This window comes from Parasteatoda tepidariorum, chromosome 10, assembly GCF_043381705.1.
Source record: "Parasteatoda tepidariorum isolate YZ-2023 chromosome 10, CAS_Ptep_4.0, whole genome shotgun sequence".
NCBI classification, from domain to species: Eukaryota; Metazoa; Arthropoda; class Arachnida; order Araneae; family Theridiidae; genus Parasteatoda; species Parasteatoda tepidariorum.
In genome coordinates, this window is record NC_092213.1 from 23,290,077 (window position 1) to 23,310,602 (window position 20,526).

Sequence of the window (20,526 nt, forward strand, 5' to 3'; positions counted from 1 at the left end):
TTTGGTAATTTTATCATGATACCTTTAGAGCATGGCATGAAAACATTTTATTCGGTTGGACGTTCTCAAACTATTTTTGTCCTTCTTTCATTAATCTGGTTTTATGCCCTTCACAGAAAGTTATAAACTGTAAAACCGTGCTGTCCATATTATCGTTCAAATGTATTGCAATCTTATTATGGTGTTAAATTAACAGTGGTATCGCAAATTCTTAAACTTTATTACGCAATATTGTGGTTCAAATTGAACAGAAATATACACTGGTAAAAAAGCATTTTTAAAACTTCCAAAATATGGCAAAGCCTTAAGTGTTTCTGGCTGCATGAGAACACCACAACGATCGATAATTTTTACCGAACCACTTTGGCAATGATTTTGGTAAAATCAATAATAAAGTATGGCTTTAAAACCTGTGATGAAATTTGGTAAGATAATCTGATCTTAGAGTATGGCAGAAAAAACTATTTATTCAGCTAAATTTACCTTTCAGTTTCGTATTTTTTAACTAATTGTTTGAAAATATGAACTATAATTTTTGAAAACCAGAAGTTCCGGTAAGCCTTTACCATATGAACGGTAAAATTATAGAGGGAATGCTTTAAATACCGTATAATTTGTTTTTATTAACCGGAAATATGTTTTTTTTGGCGTGCAATATCATAACCATACAGTACGGTATTTTTACCAGAATCGTTTTCTCCACGTGATTCAAATTTACGCAGTTCGGCAATCCAATCAATCCCAAAAACAGTTCTTACAACGCCTCTGCTATGATTTGATTTCAAATGTAGCATTTTAAATGTAAAAAAACTTATTTATAGTTATTCCGATTATATGCTTAGTAATGTTAAAAGTAGTAATATTAAAAACTAGGGGGTTGCTTTAAAAACATATTCATTTTGAAATTAAAAAAATGAACAGCTTAATCTTTTTTTAAACTTCAATAAAATTTCAATTTTGAAAGTTTGAGGAAATATTTTGCACTTTAATATTTCCAACTTACATAAATAACTAACATTTTTAAAATTGTTGGAGTGTTGATTTTTAATAGTTGATTATTGTTAACTAAATTAGTTGTATTACACTGAGAAAAAAAAAGTAGGGTCAAAACTATCAGAATATGGTAAAGCTTACAGTGTTTCCAGCTCTATGAGAATACGAAAAAACTCGAAAACTTTTACCGAATTGCTTTGCTAATGATTTTGGTAAAATTAACTATTTTTGTAACATGTGACAAAATTTGACAAATGTGGTAAAATTTAGCAATTTTTCATGATAGTTTAGAGTATGGTGCAAAAACCATTTATTATTTTAAACTTGATTTTCAGTTTTGTATTTTTTACTAAATATGTGGTAATAAGAGCTAAAATTTTGAAAACCAGAATTTCCGGTAAACCATTACCAAATGAATGAAAAAATTACCACATGAATGGCTTAAATACAATTTGATTTTTAATACCAGAATTATGTTTTTTCTTATGCTTCACCAGAAATGTCATTACCATACAGTGTGGTAGTTTTACCAGAATTGTTTCGCCTTGTAGTAAGAAATGCTAATAGTGAAATTATGCATAAACCTTATTTTTATTTTCATTTCGAATCCACTTTACTTTTTAGGGTGGTGTACAAGGAAGTATTCCGATGACCGCTTTCGTTCTCATTGCTCTCGAAGAATGCGAATGTGATATTGGAGTAAGTGTTCTTGAAATTTTAACATTTTGTTTATGTTAAGTATTATACCTCTTAGATTTTGCATATTTAGAGAACAGAGGTCAATTGAGCACTTGAGCATGTGTTAAACAATTAGAGTTTTCTTAGTTATTAAAGGAATTCTACCCTTATAAATGTAATACACTGACATACTTGACATACACTGACATACACTGACATACTGACATACTTGAAAATATGTAACTTATTGTTTAAGATATGTATGTAATAATTATTTTGATGTTAAGCATTATATCTTTTAAAGTTTTCTTATTTACAAAAAAATAAAAGAGGTGAATTGAGGATGTGTTAAGCATTTAAAGATTTCATAGTTTTTGAAAATGCTGCCTTTATACACTATCTGGCCATATGTAGCCGGACACCCAGTGGTATGAACTTAGAGCGTCCTGAGACACATATTAATATGATGTTGGTCTCCCTTTTGCATCTCGATGACAGCCTGTACACGTCTGGGAAGACTTTTCACCAGTTTTTGATAGGTGGCCGTAAGAATTGACTTCTAGACTTTCATCGCAGCTGACGTAATCTGGCTACCTAATCTACGCTCTAATTCGTCTCAAAGGTGTTCTATGGGATTTATATCGGAGCTCTAAGAAGGCCAGTCCAGTTTTTGAACCCCCATTTCGTCAAACTATGTCTCTGAAAGTCTCGATGTGTGATTGGAGCAGTTAGCCTGCTGGAATGGGCCTTCCCCGAAATATTGTTGGGAGTTCGGTATTGCCCAGAATGTCCACATACTTCTCATAGTTCATATTTCCAACCACAGGAACTAACGGATGTATAGTTTGTCCAAAATAAGAACTTCTCCAGACATTCGTCTGGACCTGTGGCGGTGACCATGGTAACGAGGTATGATTATTTTAAGTAGGGGTGCGGGGTCACTGTTTTTGGCTCGGGTGTGCGAGAGAAAGGGAATCTCTTCGGTCTATTGTGCTAGCCCTATATTGAAGCTACTCTCCCTAAAATGCGCCATTCTTGCTTCTATAGCACCAGACGGCCTTGGACTTTGTGGCGGGAGGAGTTCTTAAATTAGACAAACTATAGACTAAACCACGAGAAACACCCCCACTCCATTATACTTCCACCACTTTAACAACATGGTGTTCGGGTATTTTTGGCAAGATAGTGTATTTTGATGCATAATATGTTTGTAGTTCATTTATTATGAGTTAGACATTCTTACGTGTAAATATAATTTCAATTTAGAATCTTCTTATAACAAAGAAGAGAGCCGTGGCTTATCTTGAAGATCATTTAGGAGAAGTAAACGATCCACTTCCAATTGCTGTAGTTGCCTATGCCTTAACACTGGGTGAAAGTGCATTAAAACAAGCTGCTTATGATAGAGTGGTATCCATAGCAAACTACAATGAAGGTATCTTGTAATATTTTTATATTTTAACATGAAGAAAGGAATGTTAATGAACTTGTCAGGCTTTAAGAAATAGGGAAAAAAAGCAATAGGTTAAAGCATTAATTATTATAACCATTACATTACTACTAAAGTTTTCATTTATCACAATATCAGAGCATAAATTTATAACACTATTACTAGTAAGTATTAGGTGTGGGTTTAATGACCAAACATAATTTAAAATTTATCCAAAAAGTATGGAAATAATCAAATGTTCCGAAAAATGCACATCACCAGAAAAATCTAAAAATATTTTTAAAAAATGAAACCAAATTTGATTCGAACCACTTTCTTCTGGTCATGAGGAAAATTTCAAAAATTTTCATTGGAGTCTCCATTCTTAAAGACAAATTTGGATTTACCTGAAAAAGCTCTCCAATTTGATTTACAAATTGCCTGCAATTCGGTTTGCAGACTATGTTGTTCGAGAATTAAAATGGGTTACAAATTGTTTAAATTGAATAAATCGAATGAAATACGCGCTAAATACAATAAAGTAATAAATAAATAAAAATATGCGTATTTGATCATCTGTGGCTAAGATGGCGAGTTTTGGAGTAATGTTCAAGTTTAGTTTATTTAGATAGGTACATTAGGTAGATCAAGTTTAGTGTTATTACATTTCTCGAGATATTTTCATTTGAAACAATTTGCACATCGTTCTTATTTTGCTATTACTGCGAGGTTTGCAAACCAAAATGCAACAAGCTGTAACTAAAACTGGAGATTTTTTTTCTCTGAAAAATCGCAATTGGCCAAAAATTGGCCTTATTGGCCAAATTGGCCTTATTTAATAATTTGAAATTGCTCCATGATTTCCCAGGTTTGATGTTAGGGGATTTGAAGAAGGTATCATTGATTGAATCGTTTGAAATATATGACACGTATTCAGAGTTTTTTCCCGTAGCATATTTTCGAGATATTTGAACATTTTCATATTTTTTGAACATCCTGTAGAGTTTTACAGTTTATGCATAGAATGTTGTCCAAAAAATTATGCACTTTAAGGGTACAGATTATGTTGCTGTATGGTAGAAAAAAAACGTTTCCAAATTGTGAAATCAATAAATGCAACAGAGGGATTAAAATAATCTTAAATCCGCTCCTTCAAAGTTAAGCTAAAAGCTGTTTTCTAATGATTGAGTGAACCACTTCGCAATTGAAATAGACTGATATTTGTTTTGATTATTTAATAACTCCCTTTTTTTCTTAACTAAATAATTAGTTTCAAGATATTTAAAACACGTATTTTTTTCTTGCTTGAATATCAATTTTCGACCCTTAATATCTATCGTAAGGCTTCATCTTTTACAAAGAATTGTAAAATAAAATTTTAAAAATATTCTTCACAAAAATTTTTAAGGATTTTTAAAGATTATTAAAAAATACAAAGATTTGTAAATGTTATAGAGTTGACTCCAAAAACGAAAATATTCCTCACTGTCGAAACATAAATTGCATGTTTTGACAAAGATTTCAAAACTTTATTTAATCATTATTTCGAAACAAAACAGAAAACACAATTGGTACATTGTTTAGTAAATACTTTGCAATTATATAAGTCAAAATGCTTGAAGATTTTTGAACATTTTTCATGTGTTTATTTATCTATTTTTGAATAGATAAAAATGAGATGCACCTGGGATCGGGTGAAACAGCTGAAAATATTGAAGCTACTGCATATGCATTGCTGAATCTACTACTTTTTGATGATCTTACTCGCGGCAATTCTATTGTTAATTGGCTTAATACTCAACGGTTACAATCTGGATCTTTCAAATCTACCCAAGTAAGAAAAACAACTTCTTACTTTTTTATGTTACTAACATTTTTACTCTAATAAATCTATTATGAACTGTATAAGTTTCTGTATAAGTCCAGAAACACGAGAATTTCTCTTAGCTCTTTTAAAAACGCGCGAAATCAAGTTTATCATTAAAAGAGTAGCACTGTAAATTTTTTAGATGGGAATCTACTTCAAATCATTTGTCAGGTGTCTCATGTAAAACTTTTCATTAAATTTGAACCTCTTAAACTCTGGAGAAAGTGCAAGCCAATCATACTGTAGAAAATTTTACATTGAAATCTAATAAAATCTCGTTAAGTTGTGTTAAATTTGTTCGTTAAGTTAAGTGTTAACTTTAGAGTCTCATGTAAAATTCTTCACTAAATTTAAACAACTAAAACACGATAGGAGAAAGTGCAATTCGATCACATTGAAATCTATTCGCTAAGTTAAGTATTAAGTTAAGAGTCTCATAAAAATTCTTCGCTAAATTTAAACCACCGAAACACGATTGAAGAAATTGCAATCCGATCACATTGTAAAAAGTTTTACATTGAAATCTACTCGAAGTGATTTATTAAGAGTCTCGTAAAATTTTTCTCTAAGTTTAAACAATCTAAACAAGATTGAAGAAAGTGCAATCTTATCATATTGTCAAAAGTTTTACAATGAAATCTACTCGAAGTGATTTATTAAGAGTCTCGTAAAATTTTCACTAAGTTTAAACAATCTAAACAAGATTGAAGAAAGTGCAATCTTATCATAATGTCAAAAGTTTTACACTGAAATCTACTCGATCTGACTTATGAAGAGTGTCATACAAAATTTTTCACTAAATTTAAACATCTAAAACACGATTGGAGAAAGTGCAATCCGATCACACTATAAGAAAATTTACTTTGAAATCTACTTGAAGTGATTTAGTAAGAGTCAGTCTCATGTCAAATTTTTCACTAAATTCAATCCTCTAAAACATGATTGAAGAAAGTGCAATCCAATCACATTGTAAAACGTTTTGCAATGTGATCGTGCTAGTGTTAATGTTTTATCCCCAGAGCAGCTACGGCTCAAATTTCAAGGTTTAAAAGTTTTCAGGGGCAAGCATTCGATTTAAATAGTAAAAAAAAAATATGGATGTCACAAGCATTTATTTACAGCACCTAAGAATTTTCAAACAAAATTTAGAATTTTTAATGCCGAAAAAAAATATAGTTTGAAAATCGGGTTGGAAAAGAGCCATTATTTCCGCAAAATTCCTCCTCAATCAATTCTTCTTCACCTAGTATTCCGTCATCTTCTTCGCTACACTTTTATTTGTTCGTCTTTTCTACTCGTGAGCAAGAAACGCTTTTCTTCAGCATGGCTCATCTTTACTGCGTGATAACTCTCAGGGAGAATCGATTTTCTACGTTATTGATTTGTCAAAACCAAGTAATCATCAAAACTCAACTGGTAGCGATCCAATCGTAATTTGTGAAAAACTAACATAAACTGTTCTTTCCCCTTGATCTTCGTTAGATTGTTTAAGCTGCTTTTTTAGAATATAAATAACTTACAAATTCAACCAAGCTATTTATTTATTTCAACATTTAATTCAAAATTCACAATACTTATAAATATTTTTTAATTTTGCAAATTGTAACTATATATTGATTACATATTTTTCTTATCCTGAATGCTAGGATACCGTAGTAGCCTTACAAGCTTTATCAGAATATGCCATGAGGGCTCAACTGCCCTCAGTTAACCTTGTAGCGAACATTTCATCGAGTAACGACAGAAACTTTCATAAAGTTCTTAGTTTTACTGAACAAAATGCGCACATTTTACAAGATATCAAAGTAAGTTGAAAAACAATATATTTTTCTTTTTACTCGTTCAAATTCGTGACTTTATTAAACTACATTTTTTAATGTTATTTTAAACATTGCTTTCAGTATCTTTAATTGATACTATTATATAAAGTTGCATTTTTGGTTTATTCAATGTTGATTTTTATAGTTTATTGTTATGCTATAATATAAAAATTTAGGTATGGTTTAGTTGTTAAAGCCACACTAGAGCTTCAATACTGGGCTATTAGCAATGGTTTGCGATTCATCGCTAATGATGGTTCAACGACAACACTGGTGCATACACACTCCACAATGCTGCAATTTAGACAAGAGCACAAAAGGTGGTGGTAATCACCTGACCTCTACTCCAAGCTCCCCAGCCATCCCGTCAATTGTTAACATTAACTGCAATGAAACCTCTGTGGACTTTACTTTAGAGTATATTTCGTACCACTGAGACACAATCTGAGGAAGTTCAATCTGATGAGACCCATTATTTAGTATGGAGGATTGAACTCCGGTCTAAGCCACAGTTGACTATGAATGCACCCACATAAGGTGGCAGAGGAATTTAGAAAGAAGCTATTTTTTTACTATTAGATTTCGCTATTAGCTAATTTCTTCAGAAAAGCTAATCTTGTGCTTTAGCTTTCTTTTAAAGAGTAAAAAAGGGTTCATTGTTTTTTTTTATTGCTTAACATTTTTACTTTTTTGTTTATTGTGTTTATTACTTAATGCTATCGATTGCGCAAAGCTGATTTTCAATAAAATTTACAAGCATCTGGTATTTTGTTTTAAACCAAATAATATTTACTCATATTTTTTTTTATTAATCTTTAGCCATGTTTATTATCTTGTCAGATTAAAATATATAGTATTGGCTGCATAATATTAACAGTAACTTTTGAAGAAAAAAAAATACGCAACTTATCTAATTTTTTCATTATTACTATTATTATTATTATTGTTATTATTATTTTTTGAATATTTATTCAGATTCAATTTTGTTACTTTTCCATACATGTTTTGCTCATTTAGTGTTTTACTTTTCCATTTAATCCCGATATTTATACACATTAATTTTGTTACTTTTTAGGTTAATAAAATCGGAGGAATGCTGTTTGTAAATACTGGTGGACATGGAATCGGATCACTATCTGTGAAATTGCGATATAATGTTCTTCATTCTGCCGAAAAAATGTGCAAAGCAAGTATACTTAATACATTAATACACAGTAGTTCGTAATTTCTAAAAATAAAGCTATTTAATTAAATACAGGGTCTCACAAAAAAAACGGAAACTTTTTAACCATCCTGTAAAACCAAGAGTGATGGAAGTAAAACCTTTTATTCACAGTAGTTAAAAGTTTAAAATTTGCCATTTTAAAATTATTGATGGAATTTATCATTTATTAAAAATTACGTCCTTTAGAGGCCGTCCTCCTTTACGAATGCATTCTTGAAATCTGCTTTTGAGATTCCTCATTGACGAGCATTTCTTGGTCGTCCTGTTGGTTACCTCTTTAGAAAGATATAATCCTTTGGGCAGATCTAATCCTTTGCAGCGTAACATGAAAAACACATATTCGGTGACCTTTCAGTCTGGTATTTTCACTAAATGTGGGGTAATAAGAGCCATAATTATGAAAACCAGAATTTCCTTTAAATTTTTCAGTATGAAAGAAAAAATTATCAAATGAATGGTTTAAATACCGTATATTTTGGTTCATATTATCCTCAAAGTTACGCTTTTTTTACTAGAAATATCATTACGGTAATTTTAGCAGGCTTTTTTTGTCTGTGTACTCGTAGATTATATAAAAGTTTGCAGTGGATTTCTGTATTGGATCATGGCAATGAAACATTGTGATTTAATATTGAACTAATTTTTCTGACCAAACCAAAAATTTATAGGTTTTGCTGTGTTAAGCACAACTTTGCATCACCTGAAAAATTGAAATTCATATAACTTTTGGGTCGAAGGCCATACCAGACCTGTAATCTCCCCATGATTGTACATTCGATTGATCATTAATACATAATATAATTTAAGTACTTTGAACTTTATTATGGTGCAAATTTACAGCATCATTGATAAGACAATGCGCTGAACCATGTATTTATTTAAATTGAACTGTATTCAAGGTTAAGAAATACAATAAAGTGGTGCATCTCGTTAAGATTGTGGACAGTTTAAATGATATTAACTTTCAACACACTTCAAACCTATTAACAGTGCACAAGCTAGTTTCAGAACGCAACCTGTGTGCATTTTACTAACTTTTAAAACAGCATTTCTTTGTTATTTCATATAATTTTGTTGCTTCACCAAACTATTTATCTATAATCTTAATAAATAATAAAAATCTATCAAATCATTTATATTTGCAGTTTGACGTGTCAGTCAATGCTACAGAAATTAAGAAAGAAAAGAGAGTTCCATTAGTTTTAAATCCTAAAGGAAAAGATTTGTTTGAACGTTTTCCTCCTGATCTCATTAGAGGAGTTCAAGAAGCTTTGGGTAAGAATATTATTCTTCCTTTTTACAACTGAAAATGGCGAAGCATTAATCCAGTAGAATGTTCTAAAAATTTCCATTTGGAGAAAAAGGAATAATTTATTGTTACTGAAAGGGATTTTAAAACATATTCACAGTTTAGAAAATTTTTCTTAGCATGAGGGACAAAATATTACTTTAACGCATCACTTCATTTGATAACGTTTTTGTTTTTTTTAAATTTCTTGAAATTTTTGTACTTTAAATGACGATTATTTGAAAAACATCGAAATTTCATTAAAAATTCTAAATAGATTTATCTGTTTTCCTCCCATGTGATTTCTTAGCTGTTGATAGCGTTTTCGATTTTTCATCGATTAAATATTTGCTTTCTTCCGTGCATACTTTTTTTGATATCACATTTGTCTAGGATTCTAAAAATATATATTTAGGGTAGTGATGACAGCGCATCCTATATACAGCACATCCTACATACAGTAATAAATTCTCAAGATTAATTGCTTCTGCAACTCATGACAGTTGATAAATTAATTTAAATTGTTCTAATGAATTTTTTGCCTATTCAAAATTTATGTAGCACCATGCAAGTAATTTTTAAAATATACAGAGCTTTAAATGTTCAATAATATTGGTTTAACTATTAGAGACCTAACCATTGAAGCCTTATACTTTTTTGACATTACATTTGTCTTGGATTCAAAAAATATATATATTTAGGATAGTGAATACAGCATACCCTGTATTTATATCCTGTAATAGATTCTCAAAATTGTTTGTCTCTGTATCTCATTCAAATTGATAAATAATTTAAATTTTTAGCAAATTTTTAGCAAAATTCAATATTTATATCATGGCATGCAAGTCTTTTTTAGAACTTACTAAATTTTGAATTTTTAATAATGATGGTTTAGCATTGGAAATCAAACCAATGGGGCATTTTGTTGATAATTGTTACAAAGAATGAGTAACGCATGTATATTTTTACATTAAAAGACTGAAGTTGAAATGGTGAAAAAATTTAATTGGTGAAAAAAAAATCGTATTTAAAGTAATAAGAATTGATGCGTTCTGTTGATAATCATTTAAAAATTAAGAACCGCGTGTATTTTATTTATAGTAAAAAGCCGGGAATAAATTTTTAAAAAAAATGATATGGTGATAAAAATATTTAAAATAATATGAATTGAAAACTATAAACACGATTGACGCTTTGAATTTTGTCAACTGCTTAATTTTTTCAGATCTCAAAGATGACGTACCGGTTATAGCCGTTGATCCAAGAAACAGAAAACAACCTTTAGTTGGAGATCGTGAAGCTTTGATAGGTAAATACTCTTTTCTTCCTCAAATTCATAATTTTTTTAAATTAATTAAAATAAACCTGATTATTAATTTCTTGCTCACACAATTATGATTAAGTAAAAATTGTCCACTCAAGTCTGTAACCGTTCTTTAAACATTCAAATGTTTGCAGTTATTGTGATAAAAGTGGTGGAAGTGTAGTAAAGGAGCAAGGCACCGGACTACATGGAACTGCATATAGCGCAACCTAGTGTAAAAGGGCAGAGTTAAGGCTTTAGTTTCAAAAGTGGTATTATACTCGTAAAAAAGAAGGATTTAAAAGATTGTAGAATATCATCAATTTCATGCAGAATAACCACGGAGTTGACATTAATGCTAAGAAGAGAACGCTGAAAAAAACATCATTTGCTTGTTCATGATGTTCCTCATAAACACGTGATAAAGCGGTCTTAAAAGGACGCCATACCGTGGAAGAAAATTTTCGTTGCAAATTCTCTTTCACATCTATGAAAAATTTGAAATTTAAAAGAAAAAAAAAGTAAGTTCAGGCAAACCTAGAGTTTGTCATGCTGAAAAAAATACTTTAAAATATTAAAATGCAAACAAATTATTAGAAGAAAACTTCTCTGTTGCTTAATAAGTTATCAACTTATAATTTATTTTCATAATCTATATATATATTTCTCTTACACGGCACCAAAAAAAAAGCCTCATTACAACTCCCCGAATGGCAACGTTAGAAAATCGACCAATGATTGCTGCTTAAAATGTCACATGGAAAATGTCACATGAGGTGGCTCAAACTTATAGCGCTTTTAAAAACGGAAACAATAACCAGAGTGAGTATTATCAGGTTGCTTAATTCAGATTCATGCTCTAAAAACATGATAATATTTAATTTAAACTCAATTAGGAATTAATTAATTAATTGAAGTGAGAATGCTTTAAAAGGCCGCTGTTGAATTGATATTTTTCAACTGGGAGCTACCTAAACGTATAAGTGTTTGTATTGAATGCATTGAATTTTTTTATATTTCGCGTTTATTTATGCATTGAATTTTCACGCTTTAAAATGCAGAATATTAGTGAAGCAATATTTGATAATTTATTTTGCTAATATGTTTCTTATTTAGCTAATGTTTTGATTTTTTCACCATGTACAATCTAAATAGCTAATATACTTTTTTAAAAGCCAATAAGAACATTGGTAGAATTCATCTACATAAGTACAATACTATGTCTTTGATGATAAAATACTATGTCTTTGTGCTAGAACATTGTGTTCATTGGCGACCAAACGCAGCGAGCCATGGTTCACGGCGTGAACCACATAGGATTGCGTAGCAATTCTCGGGGGTTGGCGAGCGTTAGCGAGCAGGGGGCGGAGCCTCCTAGTTTAGTTTAAAAAATGAGTTTCAGTGTATGAAATTTCACGGCCTTCTCTAGGTTTGTCTGAACTTTCTCTACACTTTAAATTTTAAATTGGTCAAAAAGGAGAAGGAGAATTGGCGACGAAAAGTTTTACCCGTGATATGACGTCCTCTTAACTATCTTGCAACGAAAAATTATTTCACTACACCCAGACATTTTTAACTGCAACTGCAGCTGTTCGAAAGTTAAGAGATTGATTACGGACTTAAAGGGGCACATGTTATTATTGTTGATTTGTATACTGGTTATTCTTACAAAATTTATTTTTTTTCCAGAAAAAGTAAGAAATAAAAGAGAAAATCAGATGGATAAACTTCAAAATAGCAAGTTGATGTTAAAAGTTTTAATTTGCGTCAGGTTTGTTTCATATTTATCAGTAATTCACAAAAAACGTTTTATAAAATAAAGAGAAATTAAAAAATTTAAAAAAAAAATTCACAAATAAATTTTTAATTTTAATTATAATAATTGGAAAATCAAGATTTAAAAACGTATACGAAGATAGTTAAAGAGAATTATTCAGATAGAATTTTTTTTAATTGCAGAATAAACTATTACTTTAAATGCCATTCCGAATTAAGTTTTTTTACACGTAACTGGATTTCTCAATCAAAGAAAATTTAAGGAATCGATATTCATGTATTTAGTTAAGAACTATTACTTACTTACAAAATAAACGATTTTTTTAAGAACAAATTATAAAAAGATCACGAAATTCAAATAATAATTTTTATTGAAGTGAATAATCCTAAGAAACTAAAACAAAGTATTGATAATAGAGAAGCTTCAGAAGTCTCAAAAATTATTTAGCTCAAAAAGTAGACTTGTTTCGAGTGCTCAAAACTAGACGCCCGTTCTCAAGATCCAAAAAATTATTAAAAAAAGGAAAATAAAACAGATATGAAAAAAGAAAACGTAAAATTGCTAACGAAAAAGTAGAAAATGAAATAAAAGTGAAAAAAAAATGTGCTAGATGAGAGAAACGATGGTTTTCGGAAGAGGTAAATATGGATTCGATTTCGTGTTCCTCTTTCCGATTTCGTGTTTATTTTCACTTTTATTTCATTTTCTAATTTTTTTTGGCAATTTTACGTTTTTTCCCTCCAAATCTGCTTTGTTTTTCTTCATTTGCTCACATCAGGTATACTGGGTCTTGAGAATGAGTGCTTTGTTGTACTCGAAGCATGTCAATTATTTCACTTTGGTAATTTTTGAAGCTACTAAGTTTTCCCATTGTCAAGAGAAAATTTTTTAATTGTTACGAAAAATTTCCGAAAAAACGTAACCTTATCAAAACAATGAATGCATTTCAAATTTAAGTCAATAACATATGCTTCAAATATAAAATAGCTTATACTCAACAATAAACTTTTCATTTATTTTATAATGAAATGAACAACTTCATTCATTGCAATTTTAATTTATTTATAATGAAATGAATGCTAAATCAAGAATTAACGAAACAAGCTGAAAAATAAGATTCTGACCTTTCAATTCTTCCCAACTTATAGCTCAGTTTGTTTCAATTTTTCGTTGTCCATCTGGAAAAAGATTTTTCATTCAGAAATTTGAAAGCACGTAGGTTTACGCTTTCATGCTTATGACAACAGCTCATTTGCTTGATATTTCATTTTTTACTGCTTACGGAATAAGAACTTTTTTTACAGTATTTTTGCAGTGTATGTATAATAAATCAAAGATGTTTTTGCAAATAACATAATTTTAAGCATTAAATCACATTATGGTAAATTATTAGCCTATTTTATAGCAATGATATATGTTTCAGATATTTAGGATCAAATCCAGTTGGTATGAGTATCGTTGATGTTGGAATATTTTCTGGATTTCAACCAAACAGAGATGACTTGATAGAGGTAAATTGTCTTTTAAAGAATTTTTTGGTATAATAAAGATGGCTAGTTATCTAAAAATAACAAAAAAGTGATGACGGTGCAAATAAGTAGTGATTATTTCCATTGAAGTCCGTCACATCATTGTTACAAGGCATTACATCTTATAAGCAACAAAGGTATCACATTTAAGAACAAAAAAAAAACTTTATGGCATTTCTAAACTTCATATTTTATAAGCAGGGTGTTCCGTAATCACTGCTCTTAATATACGCTTTGAGAATCCTTGTCAAAGGATAAATAAAAATACATGCACATCAAGATTTGTAAAATAATAGTTATGCTTCGTAAAAACAAAAACGCCATCTGCCAAATTTCTCGAGAACAAACACAGAGAAACAAAATTCCGGTAAAATTACCGTGTTGTATGATAATAACAGTTTTGGTAAAAATAAAAGAAAACCTTCATAATTCTGGCTAATAGAGCTAAAATATACGGTATTTGAGCCATTCATTTTGTAATTATTCCGTCCACGTGGTTGTGGCTTACCGGAAATTCTGGTTTTAAAATTACAGTTCAAATTACAACTTATTTAGTAAAAAATAAAAAAAATAAAAGTAAATTTAACCGAATAAATGTTTTTATACCCGTAATAAAGTATCATGATAAAATTACTAAATTTTACCACATTTACAAAGTTTCATCAGATTTTATAAGGCCATATTTTATTATTAATTTTATCAAACTCATTATCAAGGCTCTTTGGTAAAAAGTACCGTGCTTTTTGTTGCTCCCATAGAGCTAGAAACTCTGTATAATTTACCATATTCTGGTAGCTTCCACCATACTCTTTTTATAAGGGAAACATCAAATCCAGTTTGATTATCTGATGAAACGTATAGGTGTTTCTAATAGTTGCCTTTCAATATCTCTCAGTTTCTCTGGCAATCAAACAGATCCACTTTTCTCTGCAAGGATTTGTTCGATTTCGTTAGTATTTTTGTTTCTTCCTCACCTTAATACTAATTCATGACTCCTAATATAAAAAAATTTTTGATATCATCCATGACAAGAAATTTTTAATCTATATTTTAAGGTTGGTTATTACATAATATTCTTTTTAATGATTTTTTTACAATTTGCTAATTATTAAATGTATCCTCCACACACAAATTATGAAGACAACTGTTTTTTTTTTTAACTCTGATTTTATGATTCATTTTTTTTTATCATTTATTCTCAGTTGCAAGAAGATCCTAATCACTTGATTGAAAGATATGAAATTTCAAGTAAAGGAGTCGTGTTCTACCTGAAAACGGTTAAGTATTGTTTTTAATTTTCTTAATTGATAGATTTTGTTTTTATGTTTGTTTTTGTCAAAGTAATTGTCATTAATCTAATTAATTATAATTAATTATATTTGATTATAATCAATCATAATTAATTATAATTAATTATAATTAAACGTAAATAATTATAATTAAATATAATTAATTATAATTAATTGTAAATAATTGTAATAATTCATAATTAATTGTCATTAATTATAATTGATTGTAATTAATTATAATTATGAGTAATTAATTCAATTATGCGTAATTAATTTTAATGATTATAGTATTTTAATAATTGATTGTAATTAATCACAATAATTTAAAAACCTTTCTCACAAAATAAAACAAATGGTTTGTAACTCTCTCTATATTTAAATTTTCTTAGCTTAAAACGGTCGTAAATATATTTTATCAATTTTTGGTGTTAATAAATTTGTGAGGGAGTACATTTTGTAATTAATAAATTATAAAATTTTGTTAAGAGTCGAAAACAGCTTTAAATTATTTAATCCTTTCATCTTTATGATGTACAGTTATATGTAAAGCTTAGTTGCGATTTCGTCTACTAGCAAGTAGCAAATTGCTGGTTAAAAAGTCAATTGCCAGTAACAGAAAAAAAACAGTAGCAAAAATTGATACTATTTTCTTGTGATCTGGATTTTCGATCGTTTATCCGTCTCTTTTCATGTGATTTTTTGAATCCTGATATTTTTAATACGGTGTTATCATGACACGCGAATTTTAAATTCGAGTTATCACTTCGTGACGCTTTCGATTAACGACGATTCCAACGTAAATCCCCATTGTTTTTAGATATTTATTAATCATTTTTTCGACGATATCTACATGTTTCGTCAAATATCGGTATTTTTAATATCAAGATACTGTGGCACTCCAAGTTCGAATTTGAGTAATCACTTTTTGCCATGCTTTAGTCGCGACCATTAGATCGTTTATCTTCTTCAATTTCCGACTATTTTACGATCTTTTTTCATGTTTTTTTTATAACGACAATTTTAATATTATGTTATTACGATACAGGAATTGCAAATTTGACTAATCATTTTTTGACCAGCTCATGTCGCGATAATCCCGTTGAAAATCAACATCATTTTCTAATCGCTTTCTTGGCAGTTGTTACAGCTAGTTGCCTTACTTCCTGCCCAGCAATTTCTTCTTATTTTAAATAAGACATCATAATCGATACATTCATAATCGAGCATTTGAGTATTTCACTTTTTATACAAGTATAAATATTTAATATTTGCCATTCAGCGATCGTTTTATTTCAATAAGTCACACAGCAATGATTGTATTGAATTCTCTAAATCACATAATGTATTGCGGTAACAGTTTAAAAAATGCTTGTATGAACCTCGATTTTGCTAGTGGTATTTTTTAACGCCAGCAAACTCTGCTACTGAATTTAAAAAATGAAGTATTTCCCTGGTTGTAAAATAATTCTAAGTTGAAGTGAAAAATAACTCAAGCAAAAGTGATTAGATTTTGCCAGTTTTTAACACTCGATACGTTGTATCGAATATAGAACCTTATAATTTGTATCGAATATAGAATCTATAATTTATAACTCAATAAAAGTAAAAACTGTTTTCAATTTGAATGTTACGTAATATAAGGCTATCGTTTATCATTATATTTCGTTAACAAGTAAAATTACTTTTCATTTAGTGCTTTGTATTGTATCGCACATTCTTTATTTCTAAATTTAAATGTTTTTTTTCAAGTACAGTTGTTTATTTTTTAAATCTAGGCATCCGTTTATTTCATTATAACTGACATATTAACAAAATGTGCTTAGATAAAATTATAATTTTCACATTTATTGTTAAGAAAAAAACGCAATGATAAATGAGAAGCTACCACAGTTCGGGGTTGATAAGCGGAGTTTCCTAGTTAACAACAAAAATAATTGCTAATTTTACGTCAAGAAGATCGAGAACTGGTTAAGTTTTAACAGTATGAGGTATAAACTTGTATGTGAGAATTTACAAGTCTAAAAATTATTTATTAGTCTATTCTTATAAATTTAATTTCAGTATTTGATGAATAGTTTTTTTAAGCGATACCATTTTGAATAAGTTAATTCGAGGGAGAATTAATACTTTGATTTTCATGTGACTAGACAGTTGTTGTTGTGTCTAGTCACATGAGTTGTTGTCATGTGACTGGACAAAAGTTGGGAAAACTCAATCAAGCATCGTAAAAGTATATGCTTATTATAATTCAGAAATTATTTTGAATAGGTTCCTTCGAGGAATAATTATTGCTTTGATTTTCATGTGACTAGAGAGTTAATTGTTATGAAAATTCAATCAACCTTGTAAAAGTATATGATTATTATAATCTAGGAGTTATTTTGAATAGGTTCCTTCTTGGGAGAATTATTGCTTTGATTTTCATGTGACTAGAGGATATATTGTTGGAAAAACTCAAGCAAGCATTGTAAAAGTATATGATTATTATAATCCAAGAATTATTTTGCATAGGTTCCTTCTAGAGAGAATTATTGCTTTGATTTTCATGTGACTAGAGAATATATGGTTGGAAAAACTCAAGCAAGCATTGTAAAAGTATATGATTATTATAATCCAGGTGAGTGAATAATTATCATAAATATACATTAGAAGCTAACTGTTTAGCTATGCATGCATCTGAATTTTTTTTCTTTCGAAATTGACTTCAAACAGAACGCAGTGCAATTGATCTGAGATCCGTAACTTATAGCTTCCTGTTAAAATATTTGTTATCACGAAAGCATTTAAAGAAACTTTTTCCAGTTCTTAAAATTAATGACTGAAGAAAATTTAAGATGTCCACTGAAGAAGACCTGTTTCTTTCAGTGGGCCTATAGAAATTTTTTTTAATATTAGCTTAACATTTCATAATATTAACGTCAGCATCTAAATATGCGTTGAATGGAAAAAAATAATTGCATTTACTAGCATGAAACTATAAAATTGCTGAGCTTAACGATTTTAGGAATTTTTTATTTATATATTTTAATTCGTTTAAGTGGCTAACAAACTCTCTATATATTTGTTTAGTGCATGATATCAAAATAATGCCAACTCAGTATTTAATATTTAAGTCATATCAGAAAAACAAAATATTGCATTAAATTTGAATGTTGGTGAATTTTAAAAGTTCTGCCAGAAATAGATGTAACAATAATGGTAAAAATGATGATAAACGGTGTTAAGTGTATTTTTAAAGAACGCTGTAAAAAAATCTGGATAAAATTACGATAAAAATACTGGCATTTTAAGGGCAGCATCCGTAAACACATTTAACCGTAAAATCTATTTTTACCATAATATTTCAAACCGTAGTTTTCACAGTAATATTTGTTTAACTGCAGTGATTTTCTGTAAATATTACAGCAAAAATTAGGTTATATCAGATTTTTTGTTCCATAAAACTTAATGGTATAAATGGATCTTACCGTAATTTGATCCAGACTTATTTGGAGTGTATTATGAGAAATTCAATGCATACTGATATTTAACGGTTTTCGTTTTTAATTTAATAATTTATTCTGTGTTTTGAAAACTATAAGATTACCGTTTATAACCGTTTATTTTAAACAGATGAAGCATGCAGTGCGTTTTATGGTCCTGGTAATAACAGTCCTTTGTTACATACTCTTTGTGATGGTGGAGTCTGCCAATGCGCTGAAGGTAATTTTTTTTGTTTGTTTTTCATTTTCAAGCAACTTTCTCAATGCTTTCGATGTTTCTTTCAGAATTGTTTAAAAACGCAAAAGCTAGAGCCATGGTGGCTTAGGGGATAAAGAGCTCGTCTCCCAATCAGATGACCCGGGTTCGAACCTTAGTGATGGCTGATCGATACGAATTTCGCACCCGACTTGCACTGACGACAGTGCTGACGAAAAATGTCCTCAGTGGTAAACGGATCAAGGGTTAAATTACTCTTGCCGTCAGGCTAATCGTGGGAGGTTTTCGTGATTTTTCACTCCATATAATGCAAATGTGGGTTAGTTCCACCAAAAAAGTCCTCCGTGGAAGCAAAATTTCTCTCAATACATCCAAGAGTTCCCTAGTCGTCTGGATTGGGTTCAAAATACAAGGCTATGGAGTTGAACATTTGTAGCCTAAACTGAAAATTGCATGGGCTGTTCAATATATATATACCAAAGAGATAATTCGTAAAGAAGTACAAAGTTTTCGTTTGTAATCGAAATTTTGACCATTTTCCGACCATCTGGTTAGTTCAGATTTATACTGGATCTCTACGCCTGATAACAATGCAAAATATTATTTTTTTAGCAGCTGAAAGCTTGATGTATTTCCAAATAGATCTAATAGTTCGCCCTTTTCCGACCATCTTAAATTATTAAATTTTAGCTGGAATTCTGTACCAGATGAAAATTGAATTTTAATCGTTTCTCTTACTGCTACCTGTAGAACTTATTGTCATTTTATTCCCAATCTAAAATCTTACCAATTTTGACTCGAATTGTAAATGGAACTGTACTTTAGATAAAATACAAATTTTGATCGTCTTTCTTATCGATGTAAATATATTCTATCGCCATTTTATCGATTAATTTAATTTTTAGCTAATCCTATTGGTAAGTTTAAACACGGTTATCGTTCTCTCTGATTTGTTCTGTAAATACACAACATCTTATTTTTTGAAATAATGCATTTGTTTCGTATTAGATTTATAATCAGTGTTGAACAGTCAACCCATTTATGAGTTCACGCCTATCAATGCTCAACTTTCGAACCTTTGTAATTTTGAACCCAACCCAAAAGACAAGATAATTCCTGGATCAAGCATTGGGACAAATTAGCTTTCGTTGAAGACTTTTGGGGACTAACCTGCTTTTTCGTTAGAGGGAGAAGAAAACCACGGAAATATCTTAAGGTTATTTCGAAGGCAAGAGGATTCTAACTCATGATCCTTCTACCAATAAGGATATTTTATATCAGCACTGTGGCTGATGCGAGCCGGGAGAGAAATTAATATAAATCACCCGCCGGTAAGATTTGAGCTTAGGTCATCTCATTGGGAGGCAAATGCCCAATTCCCTAAGCCACCGCACCTATTTATATGAAATTAATAATTGGGGAGCCACAAAACGGTGAGCCTGTGAGGAAGAGTCGAGCAATCAGTGCCATTTCGAGAAAAGTATAGTTCATGTGAGCTGTTGCAGATATATATAGATATAGATATTTTTTGTATGAATCGAAAATTTTATTTCCGCCACAATTAAATTTATGAGACATAAATGTTATAAATTTTTTGAATTTCAGACACCTCCATAAATGAGTTTTTTT

General features: G+C 29.8%; 1 protein-coding gene across 1 annotated transcript in view; it reads left to right on the forward strand.

Annotated features, from left to right (window-relative positions):
• LOC107446216 (A.superbus venom factor 1) overlaps window positions 1–20,526 on the forward strand; it is an 88,660-nt gene that overhangs the window by 61,947 nt on the left and 6,187 nt on the right. The window contains exons 25-36 of the mRNA XM_071186913.1: window positions 1,618–1,692; window positions 2,938–3,106; window positions 4,768–4,934; window positions 6,614–6,772; window positions 7,863–7,973; window positions 9,158–9,287; window positions 10,526–10,609; window positions 12,293–12,374; window positions 13,804–13,891; window positions 15,112–15,186; window positions 17,710–17,815; window positions 18,811–18,900. Of these exons, the coding sequence (XP_071043014.1) occupies window positions 1,618–1,692; window positions 2,938–3,106; window positions 4,768–4,934; window positions 6,614–6,772; window positions 7,863–7,973; window positions 9,158–9,287; window positions 10,526–10,609; window positions 12,293–12,374; window positions 13,804–13,891; window positions 15,112–15,186; window positions 17,710–17,815; window positions 18,811–18,900 (1,336 nt within the window). The remainder of the gene's footprint in view (window positions 1–1,617; window positions 1,693–2,937; window positions 3,107–4,767; window positions 4,935–6,613; window positions 6,773–7,862; window positions 7,974–9,157; window positions 9,288–10,525; window positions 10,610–12,292; window positions 12,375–13,803; window positions 13,892–15,111; window positions 15,187–17,709; window positions 17,816–18,810; window positions 18,901–20,526) is intronic.